This window comes from Neovison vison, chromosome 7 (assembly GCF_020171115.1).
Source record: "Neovison vison isolate M4711 chromosome 7, ASM_NN_V1, whole genome shotgun sequence".
Taxonomy (NCBI): Eukaryota; Metazoa; Chordata; class Mammalia; order Carnivora; family Mustelidae; genus Neogale; species Neogale vison.
The window spans coordinates 32,007,684-32,028,732 of NC_058097.1; the positions used below are offsets into that span (position 1 = coordinate 32,007,684).

At 40.4% G+C, this 21,049-nt stretch overlaps 1 protein-coding gene across 7 annotated transcripts in view; it reads right to left on the reverse strand.

Annotated features, from left to right (window-relative positions):
- Nucleotides 1-286: 286 nt before the first annotated feature.
- The window catches only part of CYLD (CYLD lysine 63 deubiquitinase), a 75,769-nt gene continuing 55,006 nt past the window's right edge, over nucleotides 287-21,049 (reverse strand). For all 7 annotated transcript variants that reach the window (XM_044256174.1, XM_044256173.1, XM_044256169.1 and 4 more), the window contains 9 exons: nucleotides 19,713-19,854; nucleotides 18,354-18,476; nucleotides 15,720-15,811; nucleotides 14,774-14,840; nucleotides 9,689-9,821; nucleotides 8,668-8,776; nucleotides 7,462-7,580; nucleotides 6,970-7,186; nucleotides 287-5,605 (listed from right to left, as the gene is read on the reverse strand). In XM_044256174.1, the coding sequence (XP_044112109.1) occupies nucleotides 5,421-5,605; nucleotides 6,970-7,186; nucleotides 7,462-7,580; nucleotides 8,668-8,776; nucleotides 9,689-9,821; nucleotides 14,774-14,840; nucleotides 15,720-15,811; nucleotides 18,354-18,476; nucleotides 19,713-19,854 (1,187 nt within the window). In that variant the 3' untranslated portion in view covers nucleotides 287-5,420. The remainder of the gene's footprint in view (nucleotides 5,606-6,969; nucleotides 7,187-7,461; nucleotides 7,581-8,667; nucleotides 8,777-9,688; nucleotides 9,822-14,773; nucleotides 14,841-15,719; nucleotides 15,812-18,353; nucleotides 18,477-19,712; nucleotides 19,855-21,049) is intronic.

Sequence of the window (21,049 nt, forward strand, 5' to 3'; positions counted from 1 at the left end):
GGCGGAACTCAGCCCTCATCAGGGCCAGAGCTCGGAAATGCCCAGGTACTTCAAGAGGCTACTGGGAACCGTGATGCCAGGAGGCGACCCACTGGCACATGGCCCAGAGCAGGAAAAGTCTGTGAGGTTTTCTAGAACGGCCATAATGAGGGCAGAGGCTGCACTTCCAGGTACAGCTTCTCCCCCCAAAGGGGGCACCCGCCTGGCACTGGCAACAACATAAGAGGCTGTACTCAATCCCGGTTTCCCGTAACCCGAAACTCTTCCCCAAAGAAATCGAGGAAAAGGAACCATAAAAATTTAATTTTAATGATACAGAAATAATATATAGTACATTTCTTTCCACAGCAGCACTTCATTCATCTCTAAAAAATTTAACAAAATTAAGGCTAAATCAGAACAATCTGATAGTAAAGGGATATTTTATGGGGTGTTATTTTTTAAAGAATATCTTCATAAATACAGCATGTTCCTTAGACCAAAAAAAAAAAAAAATGCTGAACAAGACACCAGATATGCGAAATGCAGTACAAAATGTGCTCCTTTACACCAAATTTATGAATAACCACAACTTCCCTGGGAAGTTTCAAATGGGATTAAAAAAAAAAAAAAAAGTGAATGTTTGTGACAGGACATTGCACTCTCTCGAGTTAAAATTCGACAGTACTATAGGCCATTTCACAAAACAAAACCAAGGACGGTGGAGTCTCCAACATTATCTCTCCAGAAAAAAGCACAAAACAGGAGAGGCCAGTGTTTAGGACTGCAAGAGAGAGGGGAGGCGTGCAGTCCCTGGGAGGAGCACCCCCGTCACTGGCCTCAGCCCTCCCCAATCCTCCCCACCGGCGTCTGTGAGCAAATGAGAGGCTCTGACAGGTGAGCAAATGAACATGGTCCAGCCTGAGGGTCAGGAAATCAAGCCGGGGTCAGGAAATCAAGCCGGGCTCCGGAGTGACGGCCCGCAAACGCCGGTGTTGACCAGCATCGGGGAGAAGGAATGGCTCCTTCCCCCTGCATTTCCTTCCCCTGCCTTCGGCCACGTTTGCTGGCCGCTGCTCAGCAGTGCTCCCTGACTCAAGAGAGACCCTGCCGCTGCCCCAGGATGTACAGTAAGATGAAGCATCCTTTCTTCTCTTTTCTCTCCAGTGAGACTTTTGGAAGGAGCACAGACAAGTGCAAGGGAAATCCCCTGCAGGGAGCCTCGCCCTAGACAAGCCTAGTCTCTGACAAGTGACAAGGACCCCAGGAGGCACACAGAGACCAGGCCTTGCCTTCTCGTGGGGCCCCATGCACCACTTCGGCTTGGAGGGGGTTACCTTCCGTCTTCCTCCAGCCTCCACCCTCCCGTGGGCACGCTGGTTTCCATTTGAATACGCTCTCCTCCTCCACGCCCCCAGCATGCCTTGGGGGACTCAAGTATTATTTTCATTGACGGGGAACCGTGGGTGTGCTGTTAACATCACTAACTCCCAGGGAAGGAGATCTTATTTTTAATTTGAAACATTATACTCCACCTACTTTAACACGGACATTTTGCTTCATGATAAGAGGACTTTTACCCCAGAGAAAAAATCTTCTCATATGACGTTCAAATTTTCATCAAGTCGCAGATAGTACGAAATAATGTTTTAATTTTGCACAAGAGTTTTGTTTTTCCATTTCTTTGGTACCCACAGAGAGCCTCAGTTTCCCCTAAAGAAATAAAATGGAAGACAAACATCCACGTAAATAATATCAAATATCCCCTTAAGATGTGTGTGTGTTCCAAAGACTGCTAACACTTCTAGGAAACAGTAGGTTGAGGTATATATATATATATACTCAAATGTATCTCTTATATAAATTCATACGTAAACACAGATAAACAATGTGATAAACATCTAATTACCCACATTTATGTAAAATAATGAATATAACATTACACAGCCACACAGCCACATAAAAGCTATTTTTGAGATCTTTTAGCTCAGTAGTTTTCAAATCTGACTGGTCATCGGGCTCACCTGGTGGAGCCTTTAATCACAACCCCCCTAGACACCACTCCTGAAGAGTCCGATCCAGCGGGTATGGCCTGGGACCCAGAAGTTTGTATTTTTTTCCATAAAATGTGATAGTCCAACCTCCTTGTTATACAGAGGACATGAAGATCCAAAGTAGGGAAGCAGTCATCTAAGGCTAACAGAGCAAGAGCCAGAGATAGGGGTGGACCCGGATCACTTCTTTTTCTGTTACTGAGTCCCAGACCTGGTGTCCTTACACTGAAGCAACCAGGAGTAGGAACCTTGTAGTCAGAAGTAGGTGCTAAGCTGTTCAACGGCAGGAATGATGTCTCCTACCCCTTCTGGCACAGTTCTCAGTAATAAACGTCCACTAAGTACTCACTGGCGGGCAGCTGCTTAGCTAAGGCCTAATGCTGTATTCTCGGCTCACCTCTCTGTCTCCGACTGGCCGAGCAGGTGCAGCTTAATCTAGCTGGCTAGGGGGAGTAAAGCCTGAACTTAAGAAGACACCAAGTTCAAACAACAGGACTCGGCATGACAATACAAGTTGCATAAATTAATTACTATGCCTTTCTGTTGTTACTGAATTATGGGTTAGGTGAAAAAATAAATGAATCCAAGGGACAGAAAGAAGCCATTCACCTATGACGCTTTGGCAAATACGAATTACAAAAATCCTAAACTATTCTAAGGAGGTCATCCTTAGCAATTCTAACAACTATATGTCACTGACTTCTGTTACTGTTTCTCTTGGCCTTCCATGTGTTTTCTGTCTTACAAAACATTCTTTCAGGGATGGAGTCAAACTGTAACTCCTTTATAAAGCTGCTTCTGAGAGACAAACACACTTAGCCTCTACCTCATGACAGGGTTCCTCTCCCTCCCCCTCCCTCCATTTCCCTCTCTTCCCCCTTAAGCCTGCACGTACATGCGTGCCCACACGCGTGCGCGCGCACACACACACACACATACACACACACACACACTTATAAGTGTGAATTTAGTTGGGAGGTGGGCGAACAGGACTTGTTACATTTTCTATTTGTAGCTGTGAAGCATAAACCATGTTATAAATAATTCTACTCTATTGCCATCTAGATTTTAGATAGGATTTGGAAAAAGGGATAACCAAAACATTTTAGAAGCCAACAGGAAAATATTAAAGGAAATTTAAGGCTAAAAATTAAATAAATCACCAGGTACATGAGCCACCGGTGCCATACAGGTGCCAGTCCTGAGGGTGCCCACTTGCCACATAGGCTCTGCTGAGACAGGGAAGAGGAGGGGACCACCCAGAAGGACCATCCAGGGCCAGGGGAAGAGCCTCACCCCTGCACACAGAACACCACGCCTGGCCCCAGCTTCCCCTTACTGAGTGCTCCCTCCCCCAGGTAACAGTGAAAGGACATAAGGTTCCACGTGAAGGAGATCTTAGAAATCATTAACGGATGCGGCCCCTCCCCCAGGAAAGAGCCTCCACATCCTGGGGGAAACCCCATGCACGCATCCAGAGGAGTCTTCTTCAAGCCTTCTGCCACAAGAGGCTGGGCAGGACAGACCTTCTTGAACGTGTGTTTTGTTTCAAAGAAAAGGAACTATCTCTTTTTTAACTGTTAAATCCATTCTTACCTAGACAGAGATTCCTGGTCATTCCTCCAGATAATTTTTTAAAAATCACATTGATAAGCTCATTCATCCATTTATTCACTCAACACCACCTTACTGAGGGGTGATCCGTCTTGCAGAAGGTCAGAGCCGGAGGAGACCTCAGATATCGTGCTCCCCAGGCCACTCCCTTGTTTCCCAAGGAGGACAGGAGAGGCGCCGGCCACATTGGCCTGGGTTCCGCACCCCCAACCCCTGACCCAGTACCCACCTCCCAGCCCCACTCCAGCATTCAGCAAAACCTCCTGCAAAATTTATGTGCTTTTTCATTTCAAAAATGAAAAAATTACAAGATGAAAGAAAGGGTTTTTGTACCTTACTACAATTTATAAAGCTAATAAATATTAGCAAAATGGAATGACAGGACCAAAGGTAAACGTGACTTAAAAGAAACTAACTGCGGGGTTTGTAAAGACTCTTTCTACTTTCATTTGACACTAAATGTTTTAGGAAGTCATATGCTATATACACATGACAACTCTTCTGTCTTTCTGCGTGGTTAGGAAGTCTTTCCAGAAGGACAACAATACCACAAAAGGACACTCAGAGAAAACACAGACCACAGCACGTTCCATGGCACGGACGTTTACAATCTGCAGTTCTAGTCTACAACATCCACTTGTGCTCTAGGCACATGCCGTGGACATGAGCTAAGAACACATCCATGTTCTATGTATTTCACCAGGAGGATGACGAAGCTGCTGCGAACATTTCAGTAACGTATCGGACCTGTAACTGCCATGACCTCTCGCAAAAATCAAGCCGGATTCAGTGAGCAGACTGGCCGACCTCACTTACGTTCTGGACAGTCCTCACAACAGGAGAGGTTGAGAAAGCCAATACATCTCTTCAGGGAGATTTTCATGAGTTTTCCAGATTCAAATTTATTTTCTGATGAGCCATATATTTGTGTAGAAATCTATTTATCACCCCGACCCTTTCATTAAATTCATTGTGCCCTGTTCCATAAAATAGTTAGAGAGCCTTAACAACAACGACAACAACAACAACCAAACTTCTCAGCTGACAGTTACTGGTGTGAATGAAGAGCTTCAATTGCTGTATATTCAAATCCCCCAGGAAAATTACATCAAAAATAGATGTTTTATGACAAAAATCACTGAGATGCCTCAAAACCAGAACAAATAGAAAACACCACCATTAAAGGGATGGAAGTACTCTTCTGGCCACTATTTGGCAGAGACACAGGAGCTCAGCGGGGTATGTGCATGCGGGACTCAGCACTATAGAAGAGAGAATTAACAAATCAAACTCGGCACAATTATCTTAACTGGTTTGAAAGCAGACTCTTAATAAAGCCAACATATTTCTTCCTCAAGGCAACCAATAGCTAAAAGGGAAAATGATTTCATATTCTTGGTCCATAAAGAAGACACATTTATTTACATCCTCAATGGACTAAAAGAGGTTTTAAACTGTCACAATTAAAATTTTATGCTTCCAAAAATATTGTAGGATCGATGCACTTAACTTAAAGCTTCAGGTGTTAATAACTTCATTTAGACTTCTTAAAAAACCAACACAAACATACTTTCTAGAGTGCAAAATGCTTCTTATTAAATACTTCGGTAACACAAAAGCAATGGGATTTTTAAACACAGGACTCCTTTTCGGCAGGATCACCACCACAAAGACATCCATTGCCGGCAATGGACGCGGAACAAAACCGCCAGCTCGGGGCAAATGAGAGCGGACCACCACGCCTCCGGCCGCCGCCCCTGCCCAGATGCCCCATTACTTGTACAGACTCATGGTCGGGCTCTGGTACATGCACATGTACGCGTCACAGAGAAGTCTTCGTGCGCAGCCTTGGATCCTTCTGGAGTCCAGGGAGTGCAGGTCCTCGGGAGACATTTTCAGGTACTCCCCCACTTCTGGGCACGGGGTGACTTGAGGAATGTTGAAGCCATTCTGGCCGCCTGAGGAAAAGAGGAAGAACCCTATTTAGGGCAGGCGAGTTCTAAGCCCCTTGGCCGCCCTGACCTACCAAAGTGATTTTACAACTCTAAATTTAGCGGAGGCTGCCTTCCAAGATCTGAAGGACCGTATTTTACTTCTGATTCCTAGAAGTTCAAGGGTCCTTTTAAGTCTTAGTGTTCTCACTTCTTGGTTTCTGAAAGGATCCTGGGGCCAATGGAATAAAATTAGTAAAAGGAAGCATATCCTGAGTGAAGTCCAAAACCTACTTTATCGGCTTCTCTGCATTTAGTGAGGGAATAGCGTTCCATATACGTAATCACACAACAACCAACTCCTCACGTCCCGTGTCCCTTCCCAGACAGAAGGACCTGGACGCTCCACCATGAGATCATCAGGTTTAGGGCACATGTAGCGAAATGAATGATATGTCACATCCCTAAATTTTAAACACATATTTGTGCCAGGCTCGCAAGGCTTTGTTTCTCACACATCATCAGACTGAAGGAGGATGCTGGGGTGGTTTTAGGGGCTCTCAGAAAGGCTCTCCCAGCCTGGCCTCTCAAAGGTTTTTCCAAATGTCTGACCCCTGGATGCTTTCCAGCTATGTGAGAGCCCCTGTTCCTGCACACGCGCTCATTAGGTGCTTGTTAAATTATGCCGAAGCATCCTCGAACACGGCCCAGAAGATGCAGCACACTCCCCATTTCGGGAAGAAACATTACATGCGTAATAGGCTTATTTTTCCAAAGAAGAAATTAATTTCTATTCTTTGCTTCATCGTTTAGAAGACAACGCAGCGACTATGGTGGGTATGGACAAGGAGAGGAGCCTGAGAGTAAAAGGAGACGAAGCTGAAAGGAAAACCTCTCAGCACTAAAATAAGTAGTTTAGGATTCTTACTTTAATAAAAACCACAGGTGTGTCAAAACAGCACAATGCGATTATTCCTCAATTCAGTGACAGGGCTGCATATGCATTTCAAGATAGAAAGACTCCCGCACCAGCATACTCCTGAGAGGCTTTCCACAGACACTCTTCTGTTACTCAGAACAGACTATGCTCTCTGAACTCTATCCCACTAGAGACTAAAACGGTGCCACACGTCGAAGAGAAGTTCTTACAGTACCATCCTGGGGGCACCTGGGTGGCTCAGTCGGTTAAGCATCTGCCTTCAGCTCAGGTCATGGTCGCAGGTCCTTGGATTGAGCCCTGGGTCAGGTTCCCTGCTCAGCGGGCAGTCTGCACCCCCCCTTTCCCCCTGCCGCTCCCCTCGCTGGTGCTCTCCCTTTCTCTCTCTTCTTTTATCTCCCAAATAAGTAAGTAAAATCTTAAAAAGTAAATAAATAAAAATAAAATAAAATACCATCCCGATCAGCCATGCTGTCAAAGAAGAGCCAGGCCGAGTCGTCCTTCCCGTACTTCACAAAGGCGACATAGTGGCTCGTCTCTATGCAGAGAACGGCAAACAATTCCATCTTCTGGCAGGGGATGCAGCCGTGCCTCCAGTCCCAGTCAGGTAAATCTTTGGGAAGTGACACCGGGTTATATTTGTGGTTTAGTCTCTTGGGGTGAAGGTGGACCTGAGATGGACCATAAAGAGAAAGTCACTGGTGAGCCAGACTCAGTGTCTCCAGCAGATGGGCCCCACCTCCTCTAACTGAACTCAACCCTAGAAACAGCAACCGAGTACTTCTCAACAGCCCCCCGGGGACTCAGAAGACACATGAGCCACACCTCTTGATTATGAATTCAAGTTAATCATGGTTTTGAAAACTCTCCAAAACCTGCAATGTTTCCAACTACCAGTAACTTCCCGTTTAAGGAGAGAACTTCCATTCAGGGAAGTCCAACTTACTTGAGTGTTGCAGGTTTTACAGAACTGCTTGATGTTTCCGGCGGAGATGTCAGGGTCGTCGTAACACTCTCTACACTCGTACATGGCGAGCCCCCCGCATATCCGGCACTGCCTGGGGGCTGAAATGGCAGGGGTGGGAGAGAGGTTACGGGGCCTCTAAACATGCATTCTTCCATTAAAAAAATTAAAAGGAAAAGGTAAGCTTCATTGAGGACTTAGACTCAACAAGTCCACCCCTGTCTGTCCCCATAAATGTTATGCTGTATTTCCATGGACTCAGGATATCTTTAAAAGACATTTTCTATGATCAAGTGACAGTTGGCTTTTTGTTTTGTTTTGTTTTGTGTTTTAAGATTTATTTGAGAGAGAGAGCAACTGCGAGAGAGCAGGGACAGAGGCAGGGAGAAGGAGAAGCAGGCTTCCCACTGAGCAGGGAGCCTGATTCGGGGCGTAGGGCTCAGTCCCAGGACCCTGGGATCATGACCTGCACTGAAGGCAGACACTTAACCAAATGAGCCACCCAGGTGCTCAACTGTTTAAAAACAGTGACAAGTGACAGTTTTTTAAAAACACTGTATTCTAGAATGTTTTCACGCAATTATGAACTGTGTGAAAACATCTGATAAAAATTCAAAGAATCAAAAAAACATAAAGAAGAAAACTGTAAGCATCTACAATTTCAGTTAGCAAGAGATAACCACTGTCACAACATTGTGAATTTTCTCCAGTAATTTTATATCTGCAGATTTATGTAACCCTGTGTGTGTGTGTGTGTGTGTGTGTGCGCGCGCGTGTGTGTTGGGGGGGGTGGTCCTCTTATAGAAAGGACCGACCTCCCTTTTCACTTAATATTATGTCATAACTACCTCCATGCTGTGTGGTCTTCACAAACGTGAAGTTTAACCGCAGTGCTTTCATTGCGTAGATACACCATAATTCACTTAACCACTCTTCTCTCAAATAACTTGTTCCTAATTTCTTCATCATGTGACAATAATTACATTTGCATATAGAATATTGACTTGCATCTCTGATTACTTTCTTGGAACACCTAGAACTGGAAGTACTAGCTTAATATTTCTAGGCTCTTCAGATACTGAAATGCCTCTTAGAAGAACCGCATCCTGTTAGACTCTGGCTCATAATTAATGAGACTGGCCTATTTGAGAAAAATAAACAAAACAAACTAAAAAATCTTATACTTACTGTCCTCAAGTAAATCTGTTATATTTAACTCCAGAGAAGGGAAAATTTTTTTAAACAGTTTAAAATCTTTTCCAAATCGAGGCATCTGAATAATCAGACATGATGGTGCCTAAAAACAAGATAAACGTATTTTTAGAATCGAAGTGCTGAAAAAAAATTTCCCTCTGAAACCAAAGCAGTCCTGGTCATCATGCCAAGTAGTGGTTCTGCCGTAACACGGATGGCCTGTACACGGGATCCGAACATGAATGCGATGGCCAGAGCACCACTGAGCCACAAGTTCTCAAGTGGTCCAGGATCCGTTACATGGACACCCAGAGGTCGGGCAGGTCAACAACCCTGGGGCTCTAACAATATGACAATCTAGAGTAACACTCTACTGTGGGTTTATATTTAAAATAAACATTTTAGAAAAATTGTTTTGGCAAGTATAATAAAGAAACTGTGGTCACCCAAGGACACCATTCCTTCTATTTCAACAAATAACTGTAGCCGTTTAAAGCTTTACCAGAACATTCTTTCAGAAATAAATTCAATAAAAATAAACCACAAGCATGTACCACTAAGATCATGAAGACACAGAAAACAATAAAAGAAAAATAATTTCTATCACTTGTTCACTAACAAACCAATATAAGTGAATTTATTTTGTCTCTTGTTGAAGGAAAAGTAAACATTCTTTTTTGAGGTTTGGCTAATATGCTTAGGTGAAACGTTAAACTGGGTAAAATGACATTAAAAAAAAAACACAATTCTTCTTTTCCCTCAAAAACTACTTAAAAGTTTTCAAGTTACAAATTAACTTTATATTTTCTTTGGCACCAAAAATCCAGAAAGTCCAATCTTAATTCTAAGGCATTTTCTACAAGGACACAACTGAAACACTGAACTTTTTTTTTTTTTTAATTTGTGTTTTGTTAACAGTTCCTGTGTTCTCAGTAGGGTAAAATTAACAGTTATTAAATCTAGTAGTAGTTTCAAGATTACTAAGCACTGTCCCACAAAATATAAGATCACTAACCTCTGCAAATTTCAGGTTACTGTTGATAAAAGACCATTCTAATAACTGTTGAATTGTAGGAACTCCAACTTTCTCATTTTTTTCCATAAAAATCTGATAGAAGTAACAATCTTGTACTTTTTGACCTGCTGATCTAAAAACATGCAGAAAGAAACAGATGATTTCTCTACAAAATGCTTCAGTCAGAACATGAAGCTGTCCCAGCAGTATTTGAGGACAGAAAATCCTATGACATTGACAGTGTCCCCAGGTCATTGCGAACAACAGGTAAAGACAAGAATGCAGATTAATTAATTACATGTAAATTGCATAAAACCATAAAAATGAGTTCTTATCTTAGTTTTCATATCCAAAAGTCCCCTTAGTGGTCAGCAGAAAAATAAAGGAATAACATTTGCAGTGAGAAGCACTGTCCAAACAATAATAACCAGAAGCTAAAATTGTTTGGTTCAACTTAACTGTCCCAATTTAAAAAGTATTTTTAATCAACAACCCATTAAACAATTGATGAACTGTTCAAAATCTAAAAAGCATTTTGTGCTTGAAACAGGAAAATAAATTCTTATGTCTCTGAATGGGACAGACCCAATGTTTCACTTCTAAAATGAAGGCCCTGAGTTCTATTAAAGAATGGTCATTGCTTCCCAGCAACTTAAAGCAGAGCTAGGTGTAGAGACCCGGCGTCATATCAACCACTGACTGTTCTTTCCGTGAAAGCATGCTGTCTCTTTAGACCATCATTCATTTATTCAACAAATACCAAGTAAGCTCCTACTACACGCCCGTCACAGTGTTACCAATTTACTCACATTGACCTTTTAAATATTTTACAACAGGGGCGCCTGGGGTGGCTCGGTCTGTTGGGAGTTCAACTCTTGATTTCCACTCCAGGTCATAGTCTCAGGGTTGAGAGATCAAGCCCCATGTCGGGATCAGCACTCAGTGTGGAGTCTGCTTGAGATCTCGCTCCCTCTCTCTGGCCCTTCCCCCACTCGCACATGTGCTCTCTCTCCTCTTTAAATAAATAAAACCTTAAATTAACTAACTAACTAATTACCTTACTACAGATTGTCATTAATATTTAAAAAACTAACTCTAACAAAAGGACTGATAATCTTTACTATTTACTTTTTCAGCAGAGTTTCTGGGTATACAATCAAACTATTTACAGCTAGATTTCAAAATTTTTATAGAAATTTATTAACATAGTGTTCATAATGGAACAGCTGTTCAGAGACCAACCTTCAGAAGCCCTCAGCTTTCCAAAGCAACTTATCTCCTGAAATAAACCAAACTTACTTGTTAACAGAGCCAGGAGATTCACAAAAACCCACAACAAATAAAAACAAATGATAACCAAAAAACCTGAAGGTTATGCTAGATCAATATTTTACTTGGTTGTTGATGACTGTAAAAGACCAGCATTTTTCTGTGAAAGCCAGAAGCATTAAAAAAAAAAAAATGCAATAGGTAAAAGGGAAAAAAAAATAGGACAGGAAACTAAGAAAGCATAAAGTGGTAGAGGTCAGAAGCTGCAACAATTAGAAATAATAATGGTGGGGGGAAGAGGAATCGTGGCTGACGGGAACCCAGGAGGCAGACATCAAGAGTGGGAGCCAGAAATGAGGAGATGACCAACAGCTTTGCGATACTGAGGCAGACAGATTAGGAGCCTGGTTGGGATGTGGCGGAGAAAAAAAAAACAAGCACCCAAGTCTCATTACCACCGTTTTTAGAAGGCTAAAACGCTGGAGTAATTAGCAAGCCATACACAAAAATTACAACGAAGCTGTCTGTAATGGTACAAAACTGGTACAAAGCTGGATGGTACAAAACTGTACAATTTGGATTGCCATTTTCCACTAGGAAAATCTAAAAGCAAAAGGGTACAAATGCAGCATTGACCCTAAAAGAAAAGATATTATCTATGGAGGAGATAAAAACATTCATGGAACTGTATGATAATTGGTCTGTCTACCTTCATAACACAGACCTTCACGGGTAGCCGCTAAAATTCCTTACCGATTCTGCACCATCTAGCACCGTGGGATAGAACACGCAGGCCATGTTCTACAATGAGAGGCATTCAGTAACACTGCCTGCACCTTTGCTTCTTGTTGCCGATTTTATTTCCTTCTTTTTCTTGGAATTTTTATTTCTTTGCCCCCGTGCACTATCCTATTACCAGTGGCTATGACTTCAGTTTCACCTTCTCTTTAACACCCCACAGGAACCATCATTGCCAGTACTACTGTTATTGGTTTTTGAATATGGAGGCTTAATTAACCTACATTTCTGATCTTAATTCTTTGTTGTTTCTAAAGACTACTCCTTTGTTCTAAATGCAGCTTTGTCTTTCTAAAGTACTGTCTGTAGTAAGTGTCTGAGTTAGGTAATTTAGTCCTGTGCTTCCTGCTCAGGAATCCTGTGCACCTTTCTTCTTAGAACTTAAGTCTGCCAAAAATTCTGGAAATTTTTTGGCTATCATCTATCAAAATATTGCTTCTTCCCCATTCTCTCTAATGTCTCCTAGAACTGCATTTAGAATCTGTCTTCCACATCTCTTACCCTCTCTTGTTTTCCATTTTCTTTCCCTTGGGGCTACATTCCAAGTACTTTCCTCAGATCTACCTTCCAAACGAGCAATTCTCTCTTCAGCTGTACATACTGCATCCAGTGACACACCCCCTCCCAGCCAGAAAGCATATATACAGACATAGACACTTTTAAACTCTATTGCTGGGAATTCTATTTTCGTTTATTTGATTTCGTTTGTTATCAAATCCGCATTTATCCTCCCAGGTGGCTACATCCTTCGTCTCGTCAGTCCTATAAGACTTCTGTGCAGTCTCTCAGACTGTTCCACTATTTCGGAGTTCACCGTACTCCTCTCCCTAGTTGTTACATCAGCAGGCTCTCCCTCAGAAAGAAAGCTCGTGCAGGTAAAGAATGACACTTGGAAAAGAAAAGCTAATGTCCAAAGTATCTTTTTATATCTTCTTATAATCTTTAAAGGAGTGCCTCCCCATACAAAGAGGCCACTGAAAGGGGAGGGGAGCGGTGACCCCTCTGAGGGGTGGCAGAACTTCCCAGAACCCTCTCCAAACCCGTCAAGACCTTCAAGCACCAAGACGCACTCCTACATGTATCCAGCCCTCCTCACCCCCTGAGATTCACAGCTGTTTTCATCCTTGTTATTACTGAGAGTCTATGACATTCTCAAAGGGTGTTGGGCTACAGGGGGGGAAATAAAGACAATTGTTTTCATCATCTGAAATTTAACTCTTCCAGAGGAAAACAAAAATGACTTTTTTCTCCCAAACAGCCTGTGACATTTCCCACATCATATATTAAACACAGCTTTCTTTCCTCATTTGTGTCTAAAAGCTGACTTATACTGAGATTCTATTTTTGAGCTCCCTATTCAGGTCTATTGGTCTACTTTTATATAGTATCACACTGTTTAATGTCTATTGCTTTGCCTTATAGCTTATAATAGAATTCTTTTTTTAAAAAAACTTTCAAACTTCAGTGTTTTCACCCATTTCATCCTGTAAAGAACCCTAAAATCACTTCACTGAGTTCAAAAAAAAAAAGTTAAGATTCTGTTTAGGTACAAATGACTCTGTAAAAAATTAACGTCTCAAAGTAATTTACTATTCCTACCTGGAACACAATCTTTCTCACTAATTAATCAAATCACCTTTGAGCTCTGGGCAAGTCTTTAAAAAAACCCATCTCAATAAAATTGATTTCTTGGCATTTTAAACTTCCATGAAGTATGAAAGAATCTCTTTTTCATATTTGCTAGAAGGTATACAGAAATGCTATTGATTTCTCCATGATTATTGTCTACACAGTCAAATTACAAATTCTTATGTTAATTCCAGTAGTTTCTGAACAATTCTCTAGGATTTTCTAAATGTACATATAGCTATTACTATCTTTGAATAGAGAATAGATACATATTCTTGATGTTTATGCATTATGTCTTCTTTCATTAATGAAAACTTCCAAACAATACCAAACTGTAATTGTGGCACTATCCTCCTTTCCCTCCCTCCTAGCAAACTGGCATCAAACAATATCACTTACAACACAAAGACGTGTAAGAGTATTTGTCTGTGACCAACTCTTAGGAAGTAAAGAATAAATCAGCAAGATTTTCAACAGAGGAACCCAAGCTGAAGTATAAAACGGTCCAGCATTTAGACTGGGAACGTTAAACCATCTGGAAAATTCATCCATTTAGACTATCTCGCTAACAACTTCAGTATTAGATTAGAGTCTTGGCTCTACCCTTAATTTGCATTAGATTAGAGACTTTCATTCAAGATGGAGGAGGAAAAAAAGGCTAAGTCACAAAACTGGGAACAAGAGAGCTAATATGAGGCTAAGCTAATTCTCTGAGGGACAGATCATCAAAAACAGCATTCTCATGGTATTTGACTAGGCTAGAATAAGATTCTCTCTCTCTCCCTCTTTTTTTTTTTTTTTAAGATTAATCTATCCACTTTAGAGAGAGAGACAGAGAAAGTAAGCTGACCAGGGGAGGTGTGGGGGTGCAGATGGCGATAATCTCAGGCAGACTCCCCACTTCCCCACTGAGTGCAGAGCCAGACACCTGGGCTCCATCCCAGAACCCTGAGATCATCCCCTGAGCTGAAATCAAGAATTGGACGTTTAACGGACTAAGCCACACATGCACTCCTAGAATAAGATTCTCTTAGAATCTTAATTTCCCTTAGAATCTTTCATTAATTAAATTACAAAAATATTTAGGTACAGTTTTGTAAGAAAATGATTTGTAATAATATTGATTACCAGGGTTAAAATTAAAAGCACAAATTTACACTGGATTCACTCTTCCAGTTAAGTATGATACTATGGGGAGGACAATAATTAAATTAATTAATTACATAATTAAATAGTTAAATTAATTTGCATTGTAGGAACCTAGCATATTAAGATTCCTAAACAAATACAATTTACATAATCACTAAAGAAATCATTTCTATGGAATGATGGCAGAGAAAATGAAGATCGCCTATTTTCCAATGCTTCTGTAACAATTTTAAAAGTTACCTTATTTTTAACAATGGCTCTACCCTTAAAATATGATGAAACAGGATATTCAAGAATTCTTCAGGATCTAGGAGAAAATAAAAAAATAAGTCACAGACAAAATGTTTAAATCATTCCATTTTTATTTATAATACTTATATTCTGATTCTAAATTCACTTTCATAATTGATACTTTTTTCAATTAAAAGCATATCTCAAGTTTCCCTCCCTAATAAAAACTATAAAAAATATTTAATAGTTATAACAAAGTAGGACAGTCCAATTTTGTTATTAAAAACTTTACTGTGTATGAAAAGGTATAATAATTCGAATTTCTTCTGGCGGTTAAGTAGAATAAAACTGGAAATATAATCTTGTTTCTTCCTGTTATTTGAATGACTACCAAGTCTCTACACATCATAGCTGGTTACAATAGGCAACTAACACATTCAGAGTCAGGAGCTGAATCTCTGAGAAAATCCATTAGTGAAGAATAGATTAAAACACGGTCTCTGACCATAAACCTAATTTTAGTTTGCTGTGTTAATGCCCTTTGTAACAAGGAAAGCTAACTGGAAAAATGGGGATGAACCCTATGCAACCCAAGTGAATACCATTGCTGGAAGGAAAGACAAAAACTATTTATGAATTCAATGTACTACAACTGGACAGCTTCTCAAAGGGGGTCATTTTCCTATACATCGCTCACTTTTAGAAGAGATAAAGCATTTACAAAAAGGGGGCAAAACTGTCCATTACACAGAAACTAATATTAAACTGCATGTTAACTAACTGGAATTTAAGTAAAAACTTTAAAAAAAGAACTTAAAAAAATTGTACATCACACAGAAAGGAATTTTTAGTTTAAAATAAAATCCCCAAAACCACATAGACACACATTTCCACCAATAATTTAGTATACACTTTCAAGTTACTTTTATTGCATATCCTATAAATTAAGAGCCACCTTTTTCTTCGGAGGTAAATCCTGATGCAGCCTCAACTTTTTCAAGTATTTTCCTCAGTTTCATAATCTTTGTTGCACACACATATCCGTATCTAAGTTAGTAAAAAACAATTAATTAATACTGGCATATATATTAAATTAATATAACCCATTTTGATAATCACACAGTTCTTATATAATTTCAATATGTCATAGATAAACTCTTAGGCTAGACAATTATTCTCAAAATCACAGTTATAGGCTGCTTCTTGAGGTTTGTAAATTAAAAATCTAGCACCAGAATAACCCCAGATATTACCATGCCTGACTAGCAAATATCATACACTAATGTAAGAAAAAGCATTTTTAAATTACGATGACTGGTCTTCTGGTTCTATTTGCTTAAAGAAATTAAAGCATTTACTTAAAAAAAACAAACTTTGAGAGACAGTCCTTTTAATACCAGACACTGAAAAAGCTGCCAAAGGGAATGGTAAAGGGCCTGGATAAGAAACCAAAAATTGAAAATGTGCAGTCAAGGAGGTCACCATGTGCATGACACAGTCTCCCATCTTTATCTGAATACAGGACACGTTCGGTACACTCCACGGGGATCTGACAAAATTCTAATGCTAAAAATGCCTTTGGAAGAAAGCTGAGAGGCCAGCACAAGTTTAACAAGAGCAAGTCAAAACTAGCTGATCGAATATCCATTTTGTATATTGACAATTCATTCACTCGCTAACTCTCTGTAACCAACGTACCCTGAGCATCCGCCACTTCACACAGTAATCTAACCTGTGAGCCACTGGGAATACAAAAATGAATAAGGTGATAAAACAGGGTCTCTGCCTTTGAGGAGCTTGAAAAGAGAAAGCAGAGGCTTCAGTACTAAGTGAAACCAGTCAGCTATACTAGAGAGAGGAACGCTGCAGACACAGGGAATTTTGATCACAACAAGGCACCTGCCAAGGTCCTTGCTATGGACAGGGTGACAGAGTCTGGTTAAGCATGATTCTTAACTGGCTGGATGACAGCATCCAAATAATGGCTGGACTTAAGATGTTTGGGGGAGGACAGGGACGCCTGGGTGGCTCAGCTGGTTGGACGAAAGCCTTCGGCTCAGGTCATGATCCCGGGACCAGGATCGAGTCCCGCATCGGGCTCCCAGCTCCACGGGGAGTCTGCTTCTCTCTCTGACCTTCTCCTCACTCATGCTGTCTCTCACTGTCTCTCTCTCAAATAAATAAATAAATAATCTTAAAAAAAAAAAAAAGATGTTTGGGGAGCAAAGAAGGAAATGGTGTAGAGTTTTGGATTTGATCTGTCTTGGGAAACGAAATGGACAGTAAACTTAAAAATTTGCCTCATAAAATAACTGTTGTCGAAATCAAGACTCATAATCATCTTAAAGGGTGAAAACAAGAGCCATTTTCATCATTACAGAATGTAAAGAAAAGATATAAGGAGGGAGATTTATTCGCTAATAATTTACTTTCTTAGCCATGTTATACAACACGCCACTCTGGATGCCCTTTATTATTCAATCTTCTGCATTTTTGTCTCAAACTCTTAGATCAAACTATTTTTAAATTTTAATTGTTAAATAAGAAAAGGGTCCCAAGATTTAAATTAATATGGACTTTAAATTAGATAGTTTGTTCCCTACATTCCCAAGTGAACAGATTTCCTTTATAGTCTAGGGTCCTAACACTTCACAGTTTAAATTTTATAATGTGACATTGTCACACATCACTACTACCATTTACGAAGTGTCTTTACTAGATGTCTCGTCACTTGGGCTTGTACCATCACAAATTGTTTCCTGTGACTAAAGAAAGACATATTTATAATTCATAAACTAAGACATAACCAAACACAATTTTACGGGATGTGCAGGGAGGCCTAAATATATTCCTGTAACTAAGAAATGTGTTAGTAAAATACATCGCATCTTTTGCTAATACAAGAATACTAAATACCAGCTACTCTGCAAATTAAAATTTTTCTTTGCTCCTTTTTTTTTTTTTTTCCAGATAAAATTAAGAAGCCAGACTAGGCCAGCTGGACCAGAGAGCACAATCACTGTTACGGTAACTGCTAGAATCAGCTATAACAGAAGATAAGAGTACCACGTACTTTGTATCAGCTTTTCTAAACCTACTGCCCTTACTAAAATGACTATTCTCAACCAAAATGGTTTTACCTCTTTATGGCACACACTATGTGCTACCCTTAACCAGATTTAAGAAATTAAATAAGTAAAGGCAGTAAATGTTAAAAAGTAAAGGCAGCAGGGACGCCTGGGTGGCTCAGTTGGTTAAGCAGCTGCCTTCGGCTCAGGTCATGATCCCAGCATCCTGGGATCGAGTCCCACATCGGGCTCCTTGTTCCGCAGGGAGCCTGCCTCTCCCTCTGACTCTGCCTGCCACTCTGCCTGTGCTCTCTCTCTCTCTCTCTCTCTCTGACAAATAAATAAATAAAATCTTTAAAAAAAAAAAAGTAAAGGCCGCAAAGGGTCAATCATTATACTTCATCAAGAGAACAAATCTGCACCCATTCCTTAAAAATGCAAGCAGGTATAAATTAATTACTACACCAAAAAACAGCAAATGGGACACCATCTAAAGGCAAAATAACTACAGATCTACTTACATTCTCAGAGGATTAACAATTTCTGTCCTCAGTAGCTCCTGAGTTTCACTATAATATTCTACATCATTCTTTTCTTTAGGTCTAAGTAACACAGTGTCCAGAACAGAACTAAAAGCAAACAAGCTGTAAAATAAAAGGAATATTTTTCCTCATGCCATACATGTATTACAGATACTAAACAGAATACTAAAAAGATACTAAATAGATACTAAAACCATATTTTCTGGGAAACAGAGACTAAAAAGAATGTGAAGAGAAAGCACGCAAAGTCTGGAGAGCAAGGAATGCACAAATTAGTGCTTTCCATTAATACAGGTACCAGAGACACCATTAAGGTCCCCATCATTTAATCATCAGGGTCTAGAGATCCTTCTAAGTTAAAAATACCAATATAAAGAAAACAAACTATAGATTGACAGTGTTAAAGGGCAAAAACATGCCTCAAGCATATTAAGAGAACTTTTTTGTAAAAGGTTTTGAAAAGGGTCCTACGCATCTGAGTCCAAGATAACAGAGGAGGAAGTTCGAAACTACTTCCCAAGGCATACACACACGCAATATATAACCCACTCCAGATATCATACTCCTCTCCCCACACAGCCCTCTGCAGAGATAGAAGTTTCTTTTAAATGCCAAAATCACTTGTGCCAAAAATCACTTGAGTGACTAACAGCAGTGACTTGCTGAGATCAAAGAAAAAGGAAATTTGGCTAATACAAATTTTTCTCAGGAAATCTAAAAGTCTTGTATCAATTCTGTTGGGCTTGTTTTTGTCCACACACCTCAGAGATGCAAAGTATTCTGCCAAAAAGAATGGCCGACCACATTAATTCTTCTCCCCACTTTTAAAATGTTAACACCCCACTGACTTTCTAACTCTTACAACGCGGCTGTATGGAGCTGGTCAGTTACCCTCAACTTAACTGGCCGCATACTTGGTTCGATCTCAGTGTAAAACTTTCTGCCACATTAAGTCGTTCACTTTGGAATAAACTACATATATGAGGGCAACTGTGCTTCTACTGAAAATAGTTCTTAAAAATAGATTCTCTTAATCCTCTTCAGTCACATGATTTCCCAGACACCGTCGGGATATCTGTCCCCTGCCCCCCGACCTCCTCACTCACGGCATTACTTTCATAGTAGTTTTTTGGATACGAGCACAAAAGCATGTTCCATAGTTTCTAAAGGGTATTAAGAAGTGTCAATCTCCCTTTCTTTCCTGTTCCCCAGCCACCTGGTTTCTTTACCCAAAGGCACGTAGCAGTTTTTTTCACGCACATGCAACAAGCATGCGGCTCGCACACGCATCTCTGCGCCCATGGAACTATACCCCTATTGCATTCATTTGAAACTTACCAGAATAAGGTTGAGTCTAAGTAACAAGAATTGTAATGACCCTGGATACCCTTTTTCTTTCCAATCATTATCTCTAAACCTTCTTTTTCCATTTTGGGTGGGGTATTTTCTTCCACTACTTCACTCAAGTAGCCTCCAAATGCTGCAAACATAAAAATGAAAATGGAAAGTACCCTTTTAACTCTTCCAATAGGTACTCCCATATAGCTCTTCATTGTAAAATACATTTTTGTATTCAGAGGCAAAATTTGTTTCATGACATAAAACTAAGTAAAAGGTAGGTTTGGGTTTATTGTTCTTCAGCTTGGCTTGCAAAAATGCTATTGTCCACTTCAACGTCACTTCCTCCACCATTTAAAAAAACACTTTAAGATATTAAGTACTGTATAAAAAGTATCTGCCAAGTAAAATATTTTGTTCCCCAAATATTTTATAATTTGTCTGAGATATTATATCCTCAAGTCAAAAAAGAAAACAAAAAAATTTCACAGTACTGGGGTGCCTGGGTGGCTCAGTGGGTTAATGCCTCTGCCTTTGGCTCAGGTCATGGTCTCAGGGTTCTGGGGATCGGGCTCTCTGCTCAGCAGGGAGCCTGTCCCCCCCCCACTACCTGCCTCTCTGCCTACTTGTGATCGCTTTCTGTCAAATAAATAAATAAAATCTTTTAAAAAAATTATAAAAAAAATTTCACAGTACTACTTCAACTGTAATGAAAAATGTTTTTCATAAACATGATTTTATGATAGTTGCTTAACTGTCAAGATGCTTCACAACTGGGGCACCTGAGTGGCTCAATGGGTTAAAGCCTCTGCCTTCAGCTTGGGTCATGATCCCAGGGTCCTAGGATCGAGCCCCAATCAGGCTTTCTGCTCAGCAGGGAGCCTTCTTCCCCCTCTCTCTCTGCCTCTCTGCCTACTTGTGATCTCTCTCTCTGACAAAAACAAGAAAAAACAAAAACAAAACAAACAAACAAAAAAAGATGCTTCACAACTATTATCCAAAACTGGAGAGGGACAGCATCACCTGTCCCTCTGTCACCTGTTAAGAATGAAGAGGGGATCTGTCCTCTATCAATCAATCTAAAACTACTTCATATAATAATGCTGACTCCTTGGTAAGCGATACTTATTGGTCTACTTAATACTTCAAGAGAGGTCACATTTCAATTTCTACCTCTGTGTATTTAAAAATTAAATGCTGGCAACCAGGGTGCCTGGGTGGCTCGGTCAGTTAAGCATCTGCCTTCGGCTCAGATCATGATCCCAGGCTCCTGGGATTAAGTCCGGCATTAGGGTCCCTGCTCAGCTGGAAGCCTGCTTCTCCCTCTCCCTCTGCCT